The sequence below is a fragment of the Palaemon carinicauda genome, chromosome 30 (genome assembly GCF_036898095.1).
Source record: "Palaemon carinicauda isolate YSFRI2023 chromosome 30, ASM3689809v2, whole genome shotgun sequence".
NCBI classification, from domain to species: domain Eukaryota; kingdom Metazoa; phylum Arthropoda; class Malacostraca; order Decapoda; family Palaemonidae; genus Palaemon; species Palaemon carinicauda.
The window spans coordinates 40,914,635-40,933,061 of NC_090754.1; the positions used below are offsets into that span (position 1 = coordinate 40,914,635).

The 18,427-nt window shown below is 43.4% G+C and overlaps 1 protein-coding gene across 5 annotated transcripts in view; it reads right to left on the minus strand.

Moving 5' to 3' along the window:
• Nucleotides 1-18,427, minus strand: part of LOC137623048 (spermidine synthase-like) — a 97,983-nt gene that overhangs the window by 2,608 nt on the left and 76,948 nt on the right. For all 5 annotated transcript variants that reach the window (XM_068353685.1, XM_068353687.1, XM_068353684.1 and 2 more), the window contains exons 6-7: nucleotides 18,168-18,250; nucleotides 8,369-8,515 (exon numbers count right to left, since the gene is read on the minus strand). In XM_068353685.1, coding sequence (XP_068209786.1) covers nucleotides 8,369-8,515; nucleotides 18,168-18,250 — 230 coding nt within the window. The remainder of the gene's footprint in view (nucleotides 1-8,368; nucleotides 8,516-18,167; nucleotides 18,251-18,427) is intronic.

Below are 18,427 nucleotides of genomic sequence, written 5' to 3' on the forward strand. Positions count from 1 at the left end.
ACCCAAGAGGAGCAGGACAGGGACGAGGGTGGTTGCAAATGTCCCAACCACCAGTGCCCATGCTGTCTCATATGAGATCAAGTACTGGTAGTAGAAACAAGACCTATACTGTATCTCATACTGAAAATCCTTCCTGGGAGCTTTGGTATAGTACTGCTCCTTCCACGAAACCACGCAGAGGAATCAAGGTCTCAAGAGAGATTGCCCAATCGGTTGTCCTATGCTTTGGTGATTCCTTCCTCTTCTTTGGCTGTCGGATTGCTGGGAAGAACAAGTGAATTGGTTTCCTATTGATTTGGAGGTGATGGTCTCCTCTTAAGCATGAGCAAAGCTCCAATCGTTGTTCCAGAACAAGGGAACTGATCATAATCTTCCCAATTATGGTAGCTGATTATAGTGGCAGCAGACACTCCTTTGCCCTTGTGAGGGAACAAACATCAATAGGAACAAAGGCTGGTTATGCAAGCAACTGACAGCAAGCTATAGTCATTGGGAAAACTGCAAAACCTTTCTTCAGCATTAATATCCTTCACACACAACAGAAAATAAAAACAGCGAGTTTATGGCACTGGGAGTAACCTACATCTTTAGTCTCCAGCGGCTGAAAACAAAATGGGTACTCTGCGTGCTGGTAAGGCCTAGTCTTACTACCAGCACACTGACTAGCCAGTAACTACTGACATCTCGTTATAAATTCTAATAGCAGAGTTTCTGCTATGGGCAAAACATACTCTTATTAAAGGACGGGGGTTTGTTTCTGTAGATATATAAAATGTGAGACCGTTACATTAACTGACGTTACCATATTATCATACCTAAAGCAATGTATGATGTTTCCCATTTATTATGTTTCCCATTTATTATGTGTCTCATTTAGTATATGTCTTTTAAATAAATACATCCCCTATGTATTCATATGTGTATATGCATTATTATACCATGTTATTATGCATAGTTATTCATTATATTATTAAGTGTGGCAACGCCCCGAAGACATGGCAACAATGTACCTCCCAGCCTTGGGGCATCACACAATGTGCTTGTATTGTCGTTCATCACCCAAGGCAGACGTATTTCCTGCCTGTTGTATTTGATTCGTATATTGCACCTTCTCAATAGAACTTACATTAATTTTAAGATTGTGTTTCCTTCCCAACCTCCCAGGAACACCCCCAACATGGCGCAGTGAGTATTTTGTGAGAAGAGAGTGCTTTTACAAGTTTTTCAAGCAACACAACACGACGATTACAGCCGCCATTACTCTCCCCGTGAATCTCCATAGATTTATTGTGCAGTTCATGTGCATTCAAGTGTAGTGTTCGTTGCCCATAGTGACTTATAAGTGGCCCCTTTTAGTGCAGTGTGCCTTAGTAACTGTTAAGTGACCTTCTCATGTGCTGTGTCCCGTAATTAGCTACGAGGACGAGTTTAGCACATAATTTCACTTGACCGGCACACTGACATCTAGTCACTTTGAACGCTTCCGGGCAACTGACCGTGACGTCACCGAGGGGAGTGACTACTGCTCGTCGAACAGACTCCTCCCCCTCCCTACCTGAACCGTACCGCTACACTTAGTATAATATGCACATATTCGTAAGAATATTATTTCTGAATATTTTGGAAAATTGAACTTTTATTTCTTACATATTTCTTCTTGATATGTTAATGTTAATGTTTTTACAATAAACCATGTCGGAATCGGAATTTCACGAGGAATCTTCTGATATACGAGAAGCAGAGGTAGAGGAAGGATTTAATCCTAATGTTGGAGCTCTCGGTGGATTAATTGGGGAGGAAGTATACCAGTTGCCACTGCCACTCACCCCACATTATACAACTCCTCCATCAGCTTCAGGAGCCGATTTTCTTCATTTCATCAAGTATCTTGAACAATGTCGAATACAAGAGGATGCAAGAAGGCGCCAAGAAGAGGATTTTCGACGCAGAGAGGACGAACAACGTCGACAGGAAGAAAGTGCTCGCTTTACAGCATTGTTGCAGAGGTTGCTTCCTGTTACCTCCCAACCTGATAGCACACATAGCCTTTCAGTCAATACATCGTCTACATCGTCAGTACCTACTGTTTCATCTTCAAGTTTATCAATAATACCTGCCCCTCAAAAAGCTATCACCCAGAACCCGCCTCCCCTTCAAGCAGATGCCAGTTTTCAAGTTTTTTGAGAATGGAGACGTCGATGGGAAGATTATTCTATCATGGTGGATTTATCCAAGCTACCTAGAGAGAAGCAACTCATTCAGCTTAGAATGTGCCTCACTCTCGAGACGCAGAGGATCTTGGAGCACACCCTGGATATTCCACCCAGCACAGACAAGACAGTAGAAGAGGTCTTAGATGAGCTGCAGGATCATGTGAAAAGTCTACGCAACGAAGCTCTACGCAGAAGAGAACTCTTAAGTTGTAAGCAGTTTGAGGGAGAATCTTTTTCAGATTTTTACGTGCGACTTAAGCATATAGCTGAAGAGGTGGACGTCTGTCCGGGGAATTCATCAGTGTGTGAGGAAACTCAAATGAAGATGATAATTCTCATGGGTATCAGGGATGGGGAACTTGTCCAGAAACTCATCTCTCTTGATGCAACAGCTTCACTGCAGGTGGTGGTCAATACTTGTCGCTCATATGAGGCGGCCAGGAAGGCTACTTCTGCCATTCGAGCACCAACCTCCCAGCTACGTGTTGTTTCAACATACAAGAAACAGAAAGGAGGTGGTAAATATCATTCTTCAACCCCACCACCCAAACCAGCCAATCCATGCCAGTGTTGTGCACGTAACCACCATTCTTCCGAAGTTTGCCCAGCCCTAGAAAGCAGCTGCAAGAACTGCGGTCGACGAGGTCATTGAGACAGGACTCCAAAGTGCCCAGCCAATGCAGCACAGTGCCGAGTTTGTAACCGTGTGGGACATTACGATAAATACTGTAAGACAAAGAGAAATGACAGTACACAGGGTGGCTCTTCAAGTGACAAAGCTACCCCATCATCAGGTAAATCAAAGGTCGTAAAGAAGTCCAGCTGTCATCGAGTCAAAACTTTTGGCAAGTCGCCTAAGCCTGTCAGTGTTCTTCTAACATATGGAGATGTTACATCCCGAATTCAGATGTTACCCGACACAGGCGCCGAAGTCTCCGTGGTAGGACCCCAGCATCTTGACCTACTTACGATACCTAGGAGTAGTTTGAAGCCGTTTCCTACAGCCGTAACTCTAACTGCCGACGGTTCAGCCATGACACCTGCTTTGGGTACCTTCCAAGCCACTCTTACTCTGGGTAAGCAGTCCTGTTCTGCTGTTATACAGGTTCATGACGGTGTTCAAACACCATTGCTGTCTTACAGCCACTGTAAGGAATTGGCAATTATTTCTCCTGACTTTCCCAAGCCAATATTGGAAGTTAAGCACGTCAAAAGATGCAAGAAATTGCCCCTTTCTGCTGCCACATCCCCTACTGAGGCAAGAGAATTTTTTCTACGGGAGTTCAAGGATGTTCTCGTCACCAAAGAAGACCTCAAGAAAACACCACTCCAGCCGATGACTGGTCCTCCAATGAGGATCCACCTCAAGGATGGTGCAGTACCCTTTGCTGTCCACACTCCACGCCAGATACCCTTTGCTTTCCGCGACCAAGTTAAGGAAGAACTCGCCTCCATGGTAACCCAAGGAATTATCAAGCCTGCCGGTGATGAACCTTCAGAATGGTGCCATCCACTCGTCGTAGTAGCTAAGGACTCAGGTGTCCGTATCACTGTTGACCTCACTAAGCTCAATAGCCAAGTGTCCCGACCAACCCACCCTTCTCCAACTCCGTTCGCTGCCATCCGTAGTGTTAATTCGAAGGCAAGGTATTTCACTACAGCAGATGCCTTATGTGGATATTGGCAGATGGCACTTGCTGAAAAGGACCAACACTTGACAACCTTCATTACACCGTACGGCCGTTTCAAGCATTGCAGAGGCCCAATGGGTTTTGCAGCTACAGGGGACGCCTTCTGTCTCCGCGGTGATATGGCTCTTCAAGGAATGCAGAACTGTGTAAAGGTCGTGGATGACATACTTCTTTCGGATGAAGATTACTTCACTCATCTTCAACAAATCTACGAGATGCTTCTTCGATGCCGTAAATTCAGGATTACTCTCAACAGAGACAAGTTTGTGGTTGCTGCATCTCAAGTATCCTTTTGTGGATATCAGCTCTCAGAAGAGGGTATAGCAGCTGATCCTGGCAAAGTTAGTGCAATCCGGGATTTTCCAACTCCTACCAATTTGACTGACCTTCGATCATTCATGGGTTTAGTGAACCAGTTGGCTGAATTTACCCCTGATATTGCTGCTACAGCTCAGCCCCTACGACCTCTGATGAGCCCCAAGAGAGCATTCGTTTGGACTCCTGATCATGACGATGCATTTCGTCGAGTCAAGGCTGCCTTGGTAAGCCCCCCAGTCCTTGCCTCCTTTGATCCTGCATTGCCGGTAATCCTCCAGACTGATGCCTCTCGCCTATATGGAATTGGATACGCCCTTCTACAGGACCATAGTAATGGCAGACTTTGCCTAGTTCAATGTGGCTCCCGCTTTCTCACAGATGCCGAAACCCGCTACGCTACTAAAGAGTTAGAATTGTTAGCTGTGGTGTGGGCTATGTCTAAGTGTAGATTGTATCTAGCTGGTCTTCAGCATTTTACCCTGATGACTGATCACCGGCCACTCATCCCAATTCTCAATCATTATACACTTGATGCAGTGGAGAATCCTCGCCTTCAGCGTCTCAAGGAAAAGATTTCTCCATACCTAGTCACAGCAGTGTGGCAAGCTGGAAAGCAGCTCAGCATTTCAGATGCCTTATCTCGAGCTCCAGTCAGTCAGCCTACTCCTGAAGATGATATCACTTGTGCTGATGTCGCAACACACGTCAGATATATCGTCAATGTCAATGCTGTCATCGCCGAAGAAGATTCTACGCCCCAAGATGCAGATAGGACACTTCAGGAACTCCGAGCTGCAGCAAGAGCTGATTCATCGTATACCCGTCTTGTGAATTGTGTGACTTCAGGATTTCCATCAAGCCGTTATAACCAACACCAGTCGTTACTCCCTTTCTGGAAATTAAGGAAAAACCTCTCCACTGATGGTGATCTGGTTCTCTACGGAGCAAGAATTGTTGTCCCTGCTGCCCTCCGCCGTCGTACTCTCGCTCTTCTACATGATAGCCATCGAGGAGTGGAAGCCACAAAGCGACGTGCAAGACAGACTGTTTTTTGGCCGGGAATTGATTCAGACATCACCAGTACTGTCAGAGCTTGTGAATCATGCCAAATGTTGCAGTCTAGCCTTCAGCAGGAACCCTTATTGAATGATGACCACCCTACGAGGCCTTTCGAGTCTGTCTCAGCTGACTTTTTCAGTGTCGCCGGGAAGTCATTCCTCGTTGTAACCGATCGACTCTCAGGGTGGCCTGTTGTGGTACCATGTAAAGGAGACACTACTGCTTCCAACACCATACGTATCTTCTGTCGTTACTTCAGGGAAGTCGGTGTTCCCCTTCGTCTCAGGACTGATGGTGGCCCTCAATTCGCCAGCAAAGACTTTCAAGATTTCATGATGAGATGGGGTGTCCACCATATCATGTCGTCACCACATTACCCGCAGTCCAATGGCCATGCAGAAGCTTCTGTAAAAGCCATTAAGCACTTAATTCTGAAGACAGCACCTTCTGGCAATATTGACTGCGAAGAATTTGATCGAGGCCTCTTGGAACTGCGTAATACTCCAAACTTCAAAGGCCGCTCTCCAGCACAGATTTTGTATGGCCGCCCACTCCGTACCTGTGTACCTGCTCATCCACAGTCTTTTTCAGAGGAATGGCAGGCCAAGTCTGAGGACTGTGACCGCCGTGCAGCTGCCCGTGCTGATCAAGTAAAACTACAATACGATCAACACGCCCGGCCACTTCCCAAGTTGGAAATAGGTCAGACAGTAAGGATCCAAGACCCGACATCACATCGATGGGAAAAGGTTGGCGTTATCATGGGTTTTGGCAAATCACGGGACTATGAGGTGCGTCTTCCCAGTGGCCGAGTTTGGTGGCGTAACCGCCGCTTTCTACGTCCAGTGCCAACGCCTGGTGTTGACCCCCTCCCCCATTTACCTGTGGCCCCTTGCACGGACATAGAAAGGTCCTTAGTCTCTAACCCCCAAGTGTTCCCACGCAGATCTCAAAGGCTCATTAGAAAGAGTTCGCTCGAGAATGGAACTACGAGCGCGAGGGGGGAGGGAGGTGTAGATATATAAAATGTGAGACCGTTACATTAACTGACGTTAACATATTATCATACCTAAAGCAATGTATGATGTTTCCCATTTATTATGTTTCCCATTTATTATGTGTCTCATTTAGTATATGTCTTTTAAATAAATACATCCCCTATGTATTCATATGTGTATATGCATTATTATACCATGTTATTATGCATAGTTATTCATTATATTATTAAGTGTGGCAACGCCCCGAAGACATGGCAACAATGTACCTCCCAGCCTTGGGGCATCACACAATGTGCTTGTATTGTCGTTCGTCACCCAAGGCAGACGTATTTCCTGCCTGTTGTATTTGATTCGTATATTGCACCTTCTCAATAGAACTTACATTAATTTCAAGATTGTGTTTCCTTCCCAACCTCCCAGGAACACCCCCAACAGTTTCCATGTAGGAACTAAAGAGGTTGTTAAGGGGTGACTGTTTCATAAAGAGGAGTAACATAAGATTCAGACTGCCATGTCGGAATGTAAGGGTAAGCGGTTGTTTGGAGTCACTTACTCGAGTGAGGAAGGATATTAGGATCCCGGCTACCATCTCGGTCTTATACATCGTAATCTAGTTGTCTTAAAACAGCCGCTGGAAATGCAAGAATGCATGGGTTTTGCAGCAGAAGGGTCTAAATTATTTGAGCATCTTCGAGGATCTACGATAGGATTTCAAATCTGGGAGTGATGTGTACCATCAGAACCTATATTAAAGGATGAACTAGAACATCTATCTACCACTTCAGAAGTTAGGCTAGGGCTGAAACAGGACAGGATAGTCCTGAAATATACCCTTAAGAGATCTTCTGAGCTTCCACAAAAAGAGCTAATGACATTTAAATCTTTACAAGCTTATGATTATCCAAACTAAACTTGTTTGGATTGTAGCAAAGTCAAGGGCTAGAGTGGCATTTTTGTCACTTACTAAGTTAGTTTTCTCAGGATTTTCCCTTGAATTAAAAGCAAACTTCTTTCATGCTTTAAACTACATCTTATCAGTAACCATGAAACACTCTCCAAAGACACCTTTTGCACTCATAACAATTCTCTAAATTAAAAAACTTTCCCCAGCAAAAGGCACAAAGAGAATGTGGATCATGATCACCCAAAAACAATTTCTTGTACAACTACGTAGCAATTGCTTACAAATCTGAGAGAAGCCATCTGTAAACCACTAAAATAAAAAAAAAATGCTAACAATCTGGAGTGCATCTCCTGTCACTGCCAAGTCGACTTTTAGACTGTAACAAATACAAATGTGCAGCACATTATTGTTGTTAGACGCTGGTAAGTCTCATTACTTTAATAGGGACGTTAGCGTTATGTCTCCGTTTACGCATAATCAATAACAATTAAAACGTACGAATGCACTCCAACTGCTATAAATCTGACACCCACTGTTATTGGTAAAACACCAGAGCACCCGGCATGCGTACACCAAGATGTATCCAACAGTATGCCTCAAGGCCCAGAAGCCAGCCAGACCAAATCGATTCCGACTGTTAGAAAACAAACAGACCAACAAAGAACGAGCAGCAGTTTTCACACAATGATACTACCAACAACCAAAGAGTAAATAAGGGTGTTAATGAGCAACCCTAACATTTAGTTTATTTTAAGAAAAGAATATGGGAAATTTTTCAATTTCTCGTAAGTATTGTCAATATATCAAGACTCCAGAGACTAAAGCAATATGAACATCAGAGGAGTTTCACAGAAATAATACATGTTTACATAATGATTTCTATGATGGAAAGTAGAACACTGCTAAGGAAAGAAGTCAACCAATTTCAAAACTAATTGTACTGATATCTAGCACCATTAAAAAATCTCCAAAGAATTTTACCGGAGTGTAAAGTATCTAAAAAGAATTCGACCTTATCATTTCATACCTCTCAGACAAAACAGGTCTGAAAATTTATTTGAAATACTGTATACAGTATATTTCCCTAATCAAAATTCTATAAAATAACTCAGTCAAAAAAAGAATAGTTAAAAACTTAAGTTTTTTACACATCTTCAATTTAGGTATATATTTTCATGTACTCACATCACTTTTACTGCAAAGGATGAACCCTATTTGACCTGAAGGGTAAGTTGGAGTGCATGTGTAGGCATAATCTACAACTGGATAGATTGTCCGACATTTTTTTAGGAGTTTGCTAATCAATTCAGCATGAAGCCACATGTTTTCACCCTGAAATTAATAAAAAGTTCTGATAAAATACATTAAAATTTATAATAAACAATGATACAGGACTTCTTATACAAACAGCACAATTCTTTTTCATACAATAGAAAATTGGAGGCAAGAAATCAAAATTCATGTACAGAAAATGGAATGAAGAAATGTATGGAACACTAAAATATGGCGAGTTATGACAGATAGATACAAAAAGTTTTTAAGTTTAAGATATATTATTACTTAGAAATTCAAAATTAAACAATGGAGTGAAGACTACTATAAATAAATCAAGTATATGAAGAAAAAGTGTATGAACTGGAAGAGGCATGAGAGGATAAAATGGAAGGAAGAGATACAGATCATTAAGAACAGCAGGGAATTTGCTAAAAGCATTAGGCGAAGTAATCAACGGGTCAACTAGAATAATTACGATATAAGGAAGCCTATTAAAAGAGGGATGGCCACTGAAGTGAGAAACAAGCATCACAGCTCTCTTATAGAAAAAGTATGGGGTAAAGATGGATGAAATATGGTATGAAAATATTGAAATAGGTGATGAGGTAAGGGTTGGAAAATATTTAAATCTACATTGTCAGTTGTGATTCATGTCAAGAACAAAATAAAAAAATCAAAGAAGGCATGGTCTATAATAAGGCAAGGTATTATAGTGCTGTATTGTGTGATAATCACCTTATATCATGTAAAAATGCCAATCCAATTCAGATTTTTATTGCTGTCAAAATATCCTACCACAGAAATTTAACATTAAATGACCAGAAGTGTTATAAAACCTAAAACTACAGTCATAAAATCCTCTTGTATAATTAACTTCCATTCCACAAATCGTGTAACGCTGGTTTAAATAATTAAGTATGTTGGATGACAAAAACTACAAAAGCGGAAATCACAAGGACCAAATCAATGCCCATGATCTTTAATAATTGGTAGATTTTATGGAATATCAAATGAGAAAAATTTAAACAGATCAAACAAAAAAGGAACGTAATGTTCAGGTATCTTATCTCTTCTTTGAAATCGTTCCACATGTTTGATGATTTGCTGACATGATCAAATAACTGCATGTAGAGAATGTAGGTCAAAACTAACAGTTGAACTTATTTCATGTGAATCTACAGATTTTCTGTTTATCCAATGATCATATTCTTGAAGAACTGCAATTTATTGAATAACATTCAAACTACAGCATCAAAACCCTTCAGGGAAACATAATGCACGTAAATATTCAAACTCAGAGGTTAAAAACTTCCTAAATACTGTAAAACCATAGTAAAAATAATAATGCTAATACTAACAACAATAAATGATAATATTAACAACAAATAATCACAACTTTGATAAATGTTCTCTCAACCTTGATGCTTACGGAGGTGAAGACTAAAATGGTATTTTTCCTTCTTTTTTTTTTTTTATAGATTGCCAATTACTTAGCTACTTAGCCATCTGTTAATTTTTGCTAGCGAGTTAGACGAGATTTTTTTTGCACTTGGTTAGAGAATTGGTAATGATACTCTATTGGGTAAATGTATTTGTGGACACCCTAGCTAGAGAATTGGTAATGATACTCTATTGGGTAAATGTATTTGTGGACACCCTAGCTCAGCTGATTACCACCTAATTTCTATAATCCCATCTTTTCTGAAGTTCTTGAATGTCTTTTGGCAAATTGTCTAAGTAGGTAATCATCTGTTTTAGTTTAAAATTTGGCTTATGTAAAGGTATTGGGGAAAGTTATGCCATTCTAAAATTTTCAATGCTTTACAGAAATCCCTTGATTGCAGTCAGGAAGTTTGTACAATTGACCTTGATTTTAGTACAGTACTGCCGTTAACAGCATTAATCATGAGGCCTCCGTTTTCAAACTCAAACAGAAGGGAGTAAGAGATTTTTCTTAGCATCATTATTGGATTTTTAAGTAATAGATAGAGTAGTTGTTGATGAGCATAATGGTGAATATAAGAATATATCTGGTATCCCTCTGGGTAATGTTCTTGGTCTATTACTTTTCATACTACATTATCATTATTATTATTACTAGCTAAGCTACTACCCTAGTTGGAAAAGCAGGATGATATAAGCCCAGGGGCTTATATCATAGCCCAGTGAGGAAAGAAAATAAGGAAACGGATATAATTGTGGCCAGAACGTACCAAGCAAGAGAACTCCAGCCCAAGACAGTGAAAGGCTATGGTACTACCTAACACTAGAGAACAATGGTCTGATTTTGGAGTGTACTTCTAGAAAAGCTGCTTCTACCCTTATCACGTGGAAAGTAGCCACTGAACAATTACAGTATAGAAGTTAACCGCTTGCGTGAAGAAGAATTTTTCTGTCATCTTGGTGTTGTCAGATGTATGAGAAAAGAGGAGAATGTGTAAAGAATAGTTTAGACTATTCAGTGTAAGTGTAGCCATAGGAAAATGAGCCGTTACCAGAGTGGGATCTAATGTAGCACTATCTACCCAGTTAAAGAACCCAATACCTCTCTGGTGGTAGTATCTCAATGGGTGGTTGGTGCTTTGGCCAAACTACTATCTGGTGGCCTAAAAAATGACAAACTTATAACAGAGTTTGTATTTTTCCTAACATACAAACCCGAATTCTTTACTATAGGAGATATTCTATCGCAAGCTGGAAAATACGGCAGAAAAACCTTAACAAGGTCATTAACGACCGGACAGGCAATTACCCACCTGTCAGTGGTGGGGGACCGCCGGTCGGTAGCTGCTGTTTACCTTCAATCGGATTCTAGTTAGGACTATCGTAGGGGGCGGTGACGGAGGGAAGATTTGTGTAAAGAATTCGGATTTGTATGTTAGGAAAAATACAAACTCTGTTATAAGTTTGTCATTTGTTCCTACACTAAATACAAATGCTCATTCTTTACTATAGGAGACTTAGTCTTGAGGCCAGGGTGGCCAAGGAGTTCCCTACCTTTAGGGAAGATAGTCCTCAGACTAGACTCTTTTGAAGCATCAATCTTCCGTTATCTTCTTTCTTTGTAGATCCCCAGAATCTCAGTACGACTGAAGGTTAGCAACTTCATGGAAACAAATGTTTCAGGATGAAGTGGGTCAGGATCATTCGGCTCGGACCCCTTCAAACTTAGGATTCCCCCGACCTTGCCAAGGGGAAACCTCATGACCACGAGTATAACTTATACTCGGTGAGATGAATCAGATGAGTATTGTACCTTATTTCCATTGGCGAGTCCAGCTGAAACTGGATACAGGCTAGGATCCCCAGATGTGGGGGAGAAGGAGACGAAGAAGATTGACGGACCTCCTTCTTAACACCTAGTGTAACCCAGAATCCTCAACCAATGGTTACTGTCCCCTGAAAGGGCGTAAGGTAGTAACAGCATCTGTTGACCTGTCACAATAGGCCCTATAAAAAGGGTGTCTAGAGACCTATGTGTCACGTCGCTCAAAAGGTGAGCAGTGAATGTAGATTGGCGTTTCCAGACCCCAACACTTAAGACTTGGGAGACTGAGAAAAATCTCTTGAATGCCAGAGAGGCAGCCACTCCCCTAACTTGATGGACTCTGGGTTGTGCTGCCTCTGGGTCTCCGTGAAAAGACCTCACAATAACTTCCTTAAGTCAGAAAGAGAGAGTGTTGCGAGAGATTCTCTTCTTTACCCTGTTGGAACAAGGAAGAGATGACGGAGACGTGATCTGAAAAGTCTGGTGCGCCTCAGATGTTTCTTTGACACCCTGACTGGGCATAGTAACGACTGGACTGCATCCTGAGTTACCAATTGAGAGTGGATATTCTCAAAATCTCCCAGCGGTAGATGAAAGATTGTGAGTCTAGCCACCAGGCCCGGTACGAAGATGCGAGACACTCCCCCCCCATCTCTTAGAATGGGTGGCGTAAGAGACCATGTAGCTCACTGACCCTTTTAGCGGAGGACAGAGGTACGAGGAAGACAGTCTAAAGGTTCAGAGAGGGTCTGAGGCCCTTAAGGGCACATAGGGCAGACCCTTCAGCGAACGTAAGACACTTCTCGAGGAGATGGTCTAATCTCAAGGGGGGGGGGGAAAGATCACTCCAACACCGAAACAATCAAGGTGATGTCTTCTGAGGCGGAGAGGTCAACCCCTTCTCCGTCTACAGATGAGGCTCAAGGCTGCGCAATAGCCCTTAATTGCCGAGACTGAGAGAAGCTTTCCTCACTGAGGAACAAAAGGAAGTCTGGGAACTACTGATCCTTCCTTTTGAGGATCCAAATGCTTCACATTGTCGCTGTTGTAGCAGTTAAGAAGTCCATGTCTTAGCCCTAGCAGTTAGGACTTCTTGTAGGGTCTGCCTAGAGTTTGGTTTGACAAGTCCTCGTGGCTCGCAAGGTAGCCGACTGTATCAGACCACGTGCAAGCCAGAAGGGACATTGAAGTCGCTTCCCTTGCCGAGGCTTCTGTGACTGAGAAGAGCCTGGAAGAGTTGAGTGCCTGGTGTGAGCCTCGCCGTGAAGGGATCCAAGATCAGAGGAGAAGACTGACGTCTCTGAACTCGGAGAAAAGACCAGGTTTAAAGGTCGCTCAAGAAAGGCAGAGGCAAGGGACAGTGACATTGCACTAGCCGTTAGGACAATGTCCTAGAGACTGACCATATATGGTCAACGACCAAGCCTCCTATCTAACCCCGCTAGGACCAGGGAAGGCCAGGCAGTGGCTGCTGAAGACTCAGCAGATAGAACTATAGGCTCCCCCCAACCTTAGCTTACAAGGATAGTAAGGTTGTAGGCACTGAAGGCTCTAACGAGTCTGGGCGGGACTCGAACCCCAGACTGTCAATGCATAGCCTGTCTAAGGCTGGAGAGACAACGGGTCGAGGAGACAGATGCAAATCGCCGATGCACGAGATATAACACACAGTTCTTAGAGTCCTTAAATAGAAGGATTTTAAGTCCCTCGACGGCAGCACTCACGAGGAATCACCAGGCTGCGATAATTCCTCGCGTGTTATTACAGGAAAAAGTGGAGACGCGAGTAGCATACAAACCTTATATCTTACCCCTCGTATTTTCTAATCGAAAGGGGAAGAATGGTAGAAGTCGGAGTGTCTGGAGGTAATGGCAAAGACCGCTGACGAGAGTCGGAAGGCTCTGTCATAAGAGTAAACTCTTAATTACGATGATCGCGTGAATAGCGCTAATTGCGCGCGTGCACTGACACTGTGCTAATTGTTAGCAGAGCCCGACTACTCGCATAACTGAAACTCGAAGGTTCCAAGTCGTGTGAACTCGAAAGTCCAACGCGACAGAGGCCCGAAGGACCCCTAAGGTCATGAGAACCCGTAGGATAAACATGACGAAAGTTTAAAGGCTCCCGATCACACCCGGCAAAAGGGTGATCGTCACGAGACCCCGAGGGGTCAACGTGAGGGGAACCAGTAGGATAAAAAAATACGTCTCCTACCAGCACGAGGGGGAGAACGTCAGGGATGAAAATAACTCCTCCGCAGGGTAGATTTGTTCTCCCGAAGGAGAATGTCGCTTAATACAAGGCACTCGCTCCGCCCCTGGAGGAGAACCAAAAGGCGTAAGAGGGAGGAGTGTAGATCAGTAAACTCCTACAAGTTTCTTCTCGTGATTGGTAGGAAGGTTCTCCCTAAGGAGATCGCCTAAAACAAGCTTTCTCCCTGCCCTATGGGGAAAAGCGCAGGCGTATTAACTTTTCTCTCTCAACGAGGGAAAAGATTCCCCGAAGGAAGGATTGCCAAAGGCAAGATTTCTCCCCTCTCTATGGGGAAACGTGTAAGTTTAATAATTTCTCTCTCGCGAACGAGGGAGAAGTCCTCCCGAAGGAGGACATCGCCTAAGGCAAACTTCTTCGAGATCTATGGGAAAAGAGCATAGGCGTAATAATCTCTCTCTTGCGGACAGAAGAGAAGTTCTCCCGAAGGAGGACGTCGTTAAGACAAGTTTTCTCCTAGTTCTAGGGAAAAAACGTAGGCGCAAAAAACTCCCTCTCGAGTAAAAAAAAACTCCCTCTTGTGAACGAGAAAGGAGTCCTCCCGAAGGGGGACTTGGCCTAAGACAAGCTTTCTCGCAATTCGTGGGGAAAAAGCATAGGCTTAAAAATCTCTCTCCCGAAGGAGAACATTGCCTAAGACAAGCTTTCCCCCAGTTCTATGGAAAAAAAGCGAAGGCGTAACAATCTCTCTCTCGCGAACGAGAGAGAAGTTCTTCCGAAGGAGAACATTGCCTAAGACAAGTTTTCTCCCAGTTTTACGGAAAAAAATGTAGGAGAAAAAATCTCCTCTCGTGAACGAGAGAGAAGTCCTCCCGAAGAAGGACATCGCCTGAGCCCAGCATACTTCCAGGGAGAAGTTCCCCCCGAAGGAGGCATAAGCCATAGACTTCTTTTCCCCAGCTCCACGGGAGAAAGCACAGTCTTCGGGGACGAGATAGCAGAGATAAAACTCATTGAGCTGTTTACAACTCCTTACGAAGGAGGGAAGGTTGCTGACTGACTGAAGTGGGGAAGCTTTCCCTCGGAAGGGGAATGGATCTTTCACGCAGTCCAATTCCGAGGAAGGTTATCATTCCCTCATAAGGGAAGGATCTCTAATCCCTGGAGGCGAACCTCCTGTCAGCAATCTGAGTTTCCCAATAAGTTGATCAAGTTGCAGGTTGACAACGAGTGTTACCTCGTAACATGGACAGCTCATGAACTGCCACATGACTTTTCCCTTCTGCTCTCAACCGAAGAGAAGAAGGGGGCGAACCCTTGCATCTTCTTTCGAGGTTTCCGAGAGACTCGAAATCCTTAACTCAATAGGGAGCAAAGGAATTAGGGAGGTTGTCCTGTCTGAAACACGGGAGCGAGGGATTGACCCCGCGTGTATGATCGGAGATTTGCGTGTGTAGCGCTAACTGTGTGTGAAAACCTGCGTGACTGGGGTCTGAAGACTCTGCCATAAGAGTAAAACTCCTGATCGTTATGGGCGTAGTGTTGGATGGGCGTACGCGAACACTCAGCGTAACAAGAGTCCAAAGACTCTCTGACATAAGAGTAACGCTCTTGATGACTTGTGTCACGAGAACCCGAAGGTTCAGCGTGATCGTGCGTGCCCCTAGAGGTCGTGTTGCGAGAACCCGAAGGTTCAGCGTGCACGTACGTGCCTCTAGAGTTTGTGTTGCGAGAACCCGAAGGGGTAGAACAACAGGAAAACGGAAGTCTCCCTTGTCACGAGACACCGAAGTGTCAGCGAGACTAAATGCACGAAAACCCAAGGTTTCAGCAACTAGCTGTGAGCAAACGAAGGGACAGCCCACCGGGAAACCGAGGTTTCCTTGTCACGAGACCCCAAAGGGTCAGAGATCGCTAATTCAAAGGCGAGAGCGATCTCTCAGAAGATAGAGAAAAGCAAGGAGAAGCGCTCTATCTGACTTTTCTAGAGCAGACGGAGACCCTCAAACTAATACGAGAAGAAGAGGGTTCGAGGTTAGGACGTGCTTTGCCCTTGGCCTCTCTCCTGTTTTCTTAGATGATCCCTCGCACGACGACGACAGCGAGGCAGAACGATGACGAGAGGGATCGTTCTTCTCAGCTTGTGGCACGAGTGTATATAATCTCGAGGCAGGAAGTCTCGGTGAGAGACAGAAGGCGAGAAAGAGCGAAAATGATAACGTCTCTTCCTATTTCGCCTGTCTCTTCAGTGAGAATAGGTGAAGGTGTACACAGGTGTGCGGGAGAGTTAGCTCGCACGTCTGTGCCAACCTTAGGGAGCGCGCGAGCGCAGGAGAAAATTCCCCATAGTGGAATCATATGGGCGCGCGGGCGTGCCCGCATATCCTTGCGGATGCGGGAGAAGGCTGGTGCCCCGGTAAGTGCTGGCGCGTTGATAAGCGTTGGCTCGTTGCAAAGCGCTAGCGCGTTGGTAAGCACTGGCGCTGCAGGAGAAGGCACCATGACTGCCTTGTCAGAAGACCTAACAGAAGAAAGTTGACGTGCAGGTTTTACCTGTCGCGTAGGATGGTGTTGGGCGCGTATGCGCACGTGCAGGCGCAGGAGAGTTCCATCGCGCAGAAGATTGCAGGGCACGAGAGGGAGCTATGCTCTTGTTGGAGCGTATGCGCATGTTGGCGCATACGCTCTTGATGCCATATGTTAGGGTAAGAAGGAAGCGCTCTTAAGTTTGTGACGAGAGTGCTTAGACTAACGGCGAGACATCTCGTGAAGAGACAGAAGGCGAGGAAGAGCAAGAACGATTATGTCTCCTCCAATGTCGCCTGTGATTCCGGAGAGAACCACTAGGCAATGGAGTGCGATCTCTCCTTTTCTCTTCTCTATCTCCCTCCTAGCCTCCGAAGAGGGGAGGAGGAGTAATGTGGAGACCTCTTCTACATACTTGGCAGGGGAACCCATCCTCCGCAGGGTAGCAGAACACCCATGACCTCCGTAAAGGGGCATAGGGAAAGAGGATCCACATCCAGTGGTGACATAAAGGCGTCGTGAACACTTCCTCAAATAGAGGACATCATCTACAAAGAAAAAGAAAAGTATTAATTAATTAATTAATTAAAAAAAAAAATGAAATAAAAAAAAAAAAAAAAAAAAAATAAATAAATAAAGGGTAGTCTGCCAGCAAATAAAGCAGGAGCAGAGGTGTTACCCCTGCGACGGATAGAATTTGATTGAAGGTAAACAGCAACTACCGACCGGCGGTCCCCCACCACTGACAGGTGGGTAATTAACCGTCCGGTCGTTAACTACCTTGTTAAGGTTTTTCTGCCGTATTTTCCAGCTCGCGCTAGAATATCTCCTATAGTAAAGAATGAGGGTTTGTATTTAGTGTAGGAACAAATAGATGATGCTACTCTCTATGCATCAATTCCATCTCCTATGTATACAGTAGACTTGTGGTTGCTGAATCACTTAATATGAGATCTAGTAAAAATTAGTGCATGGTGTAAAATTATGGGCTATGAAATTGAACTCTCAACAAAATTCAATATATGATTGGAAGTGGGTAAAAGATAGTGGCTCCTGAACTTCCAGATCTTTGCATTGGCAATCTTTTTCACAACATAAAATTCTAGTGTCATTTTACATAGAAAATTTATTTTTGAGAAACACATGTGGTTCATTTCTTCAAATACACATAAAAATTGGCATCCAAGTCTTTTAAAATTCTACACAGTGATGATGTTGAAAGTGATGGTCACTTATTCCAATTAGGTAGTCCTCAATAGCTTAGACAAAGGAAGATAGCTGACAGCCCATAGAATTTTTAAAGTTAGCCGAGTTCTTGATAATCTCACCATGAATAAGTGCTTATAATCCCCAGGAATACTTTTAAATGTGGATATCTATGCAAGATAGTTGCCAAAGGCTGTTCAATCACTTGCGGTGAAACCACATCTTTTAGTGGCCAGCTAAATCATGGCAGTTGAATCAAATTCACTGACTGGTATCATCATTTGACTTCCTAAAGTATCCCCATCTGCACAATTAGATTAACAAAAAGTACTTGGCAATCAATTTGATTTGTTCCTTACAGTTTGTTATCTTTCTTAACTATCTACAGCAAGTTAAGGCAAGTAAAACTAAAATCTATAATCAAAACTTGACAAGTAGAACAATACACTTTTCCTGGAATAAACTTTAAATCTTCTGAAATCTAATTGGAATACTGACCTGACAACAAAGAATTCCTCCCTCAGCCAATCTTTCTTTCATCTTTTCATAATAATCTTCATTGAAAAGGGACGCTGCAGGACCTGCAAGGTAATATTAAAAGTAAATTCTATACTTTAGAGAACTTTCCCGATGGTCTTTTATCAATTAGGTATATTAATCCACAAGTGTTGATGCATAAAGACATTACCCAAGTAATTAGGCACAATTGTTACTTTTATAATCTGGCTCAAAAAATATAATTTTAAGAGTAATAAGAT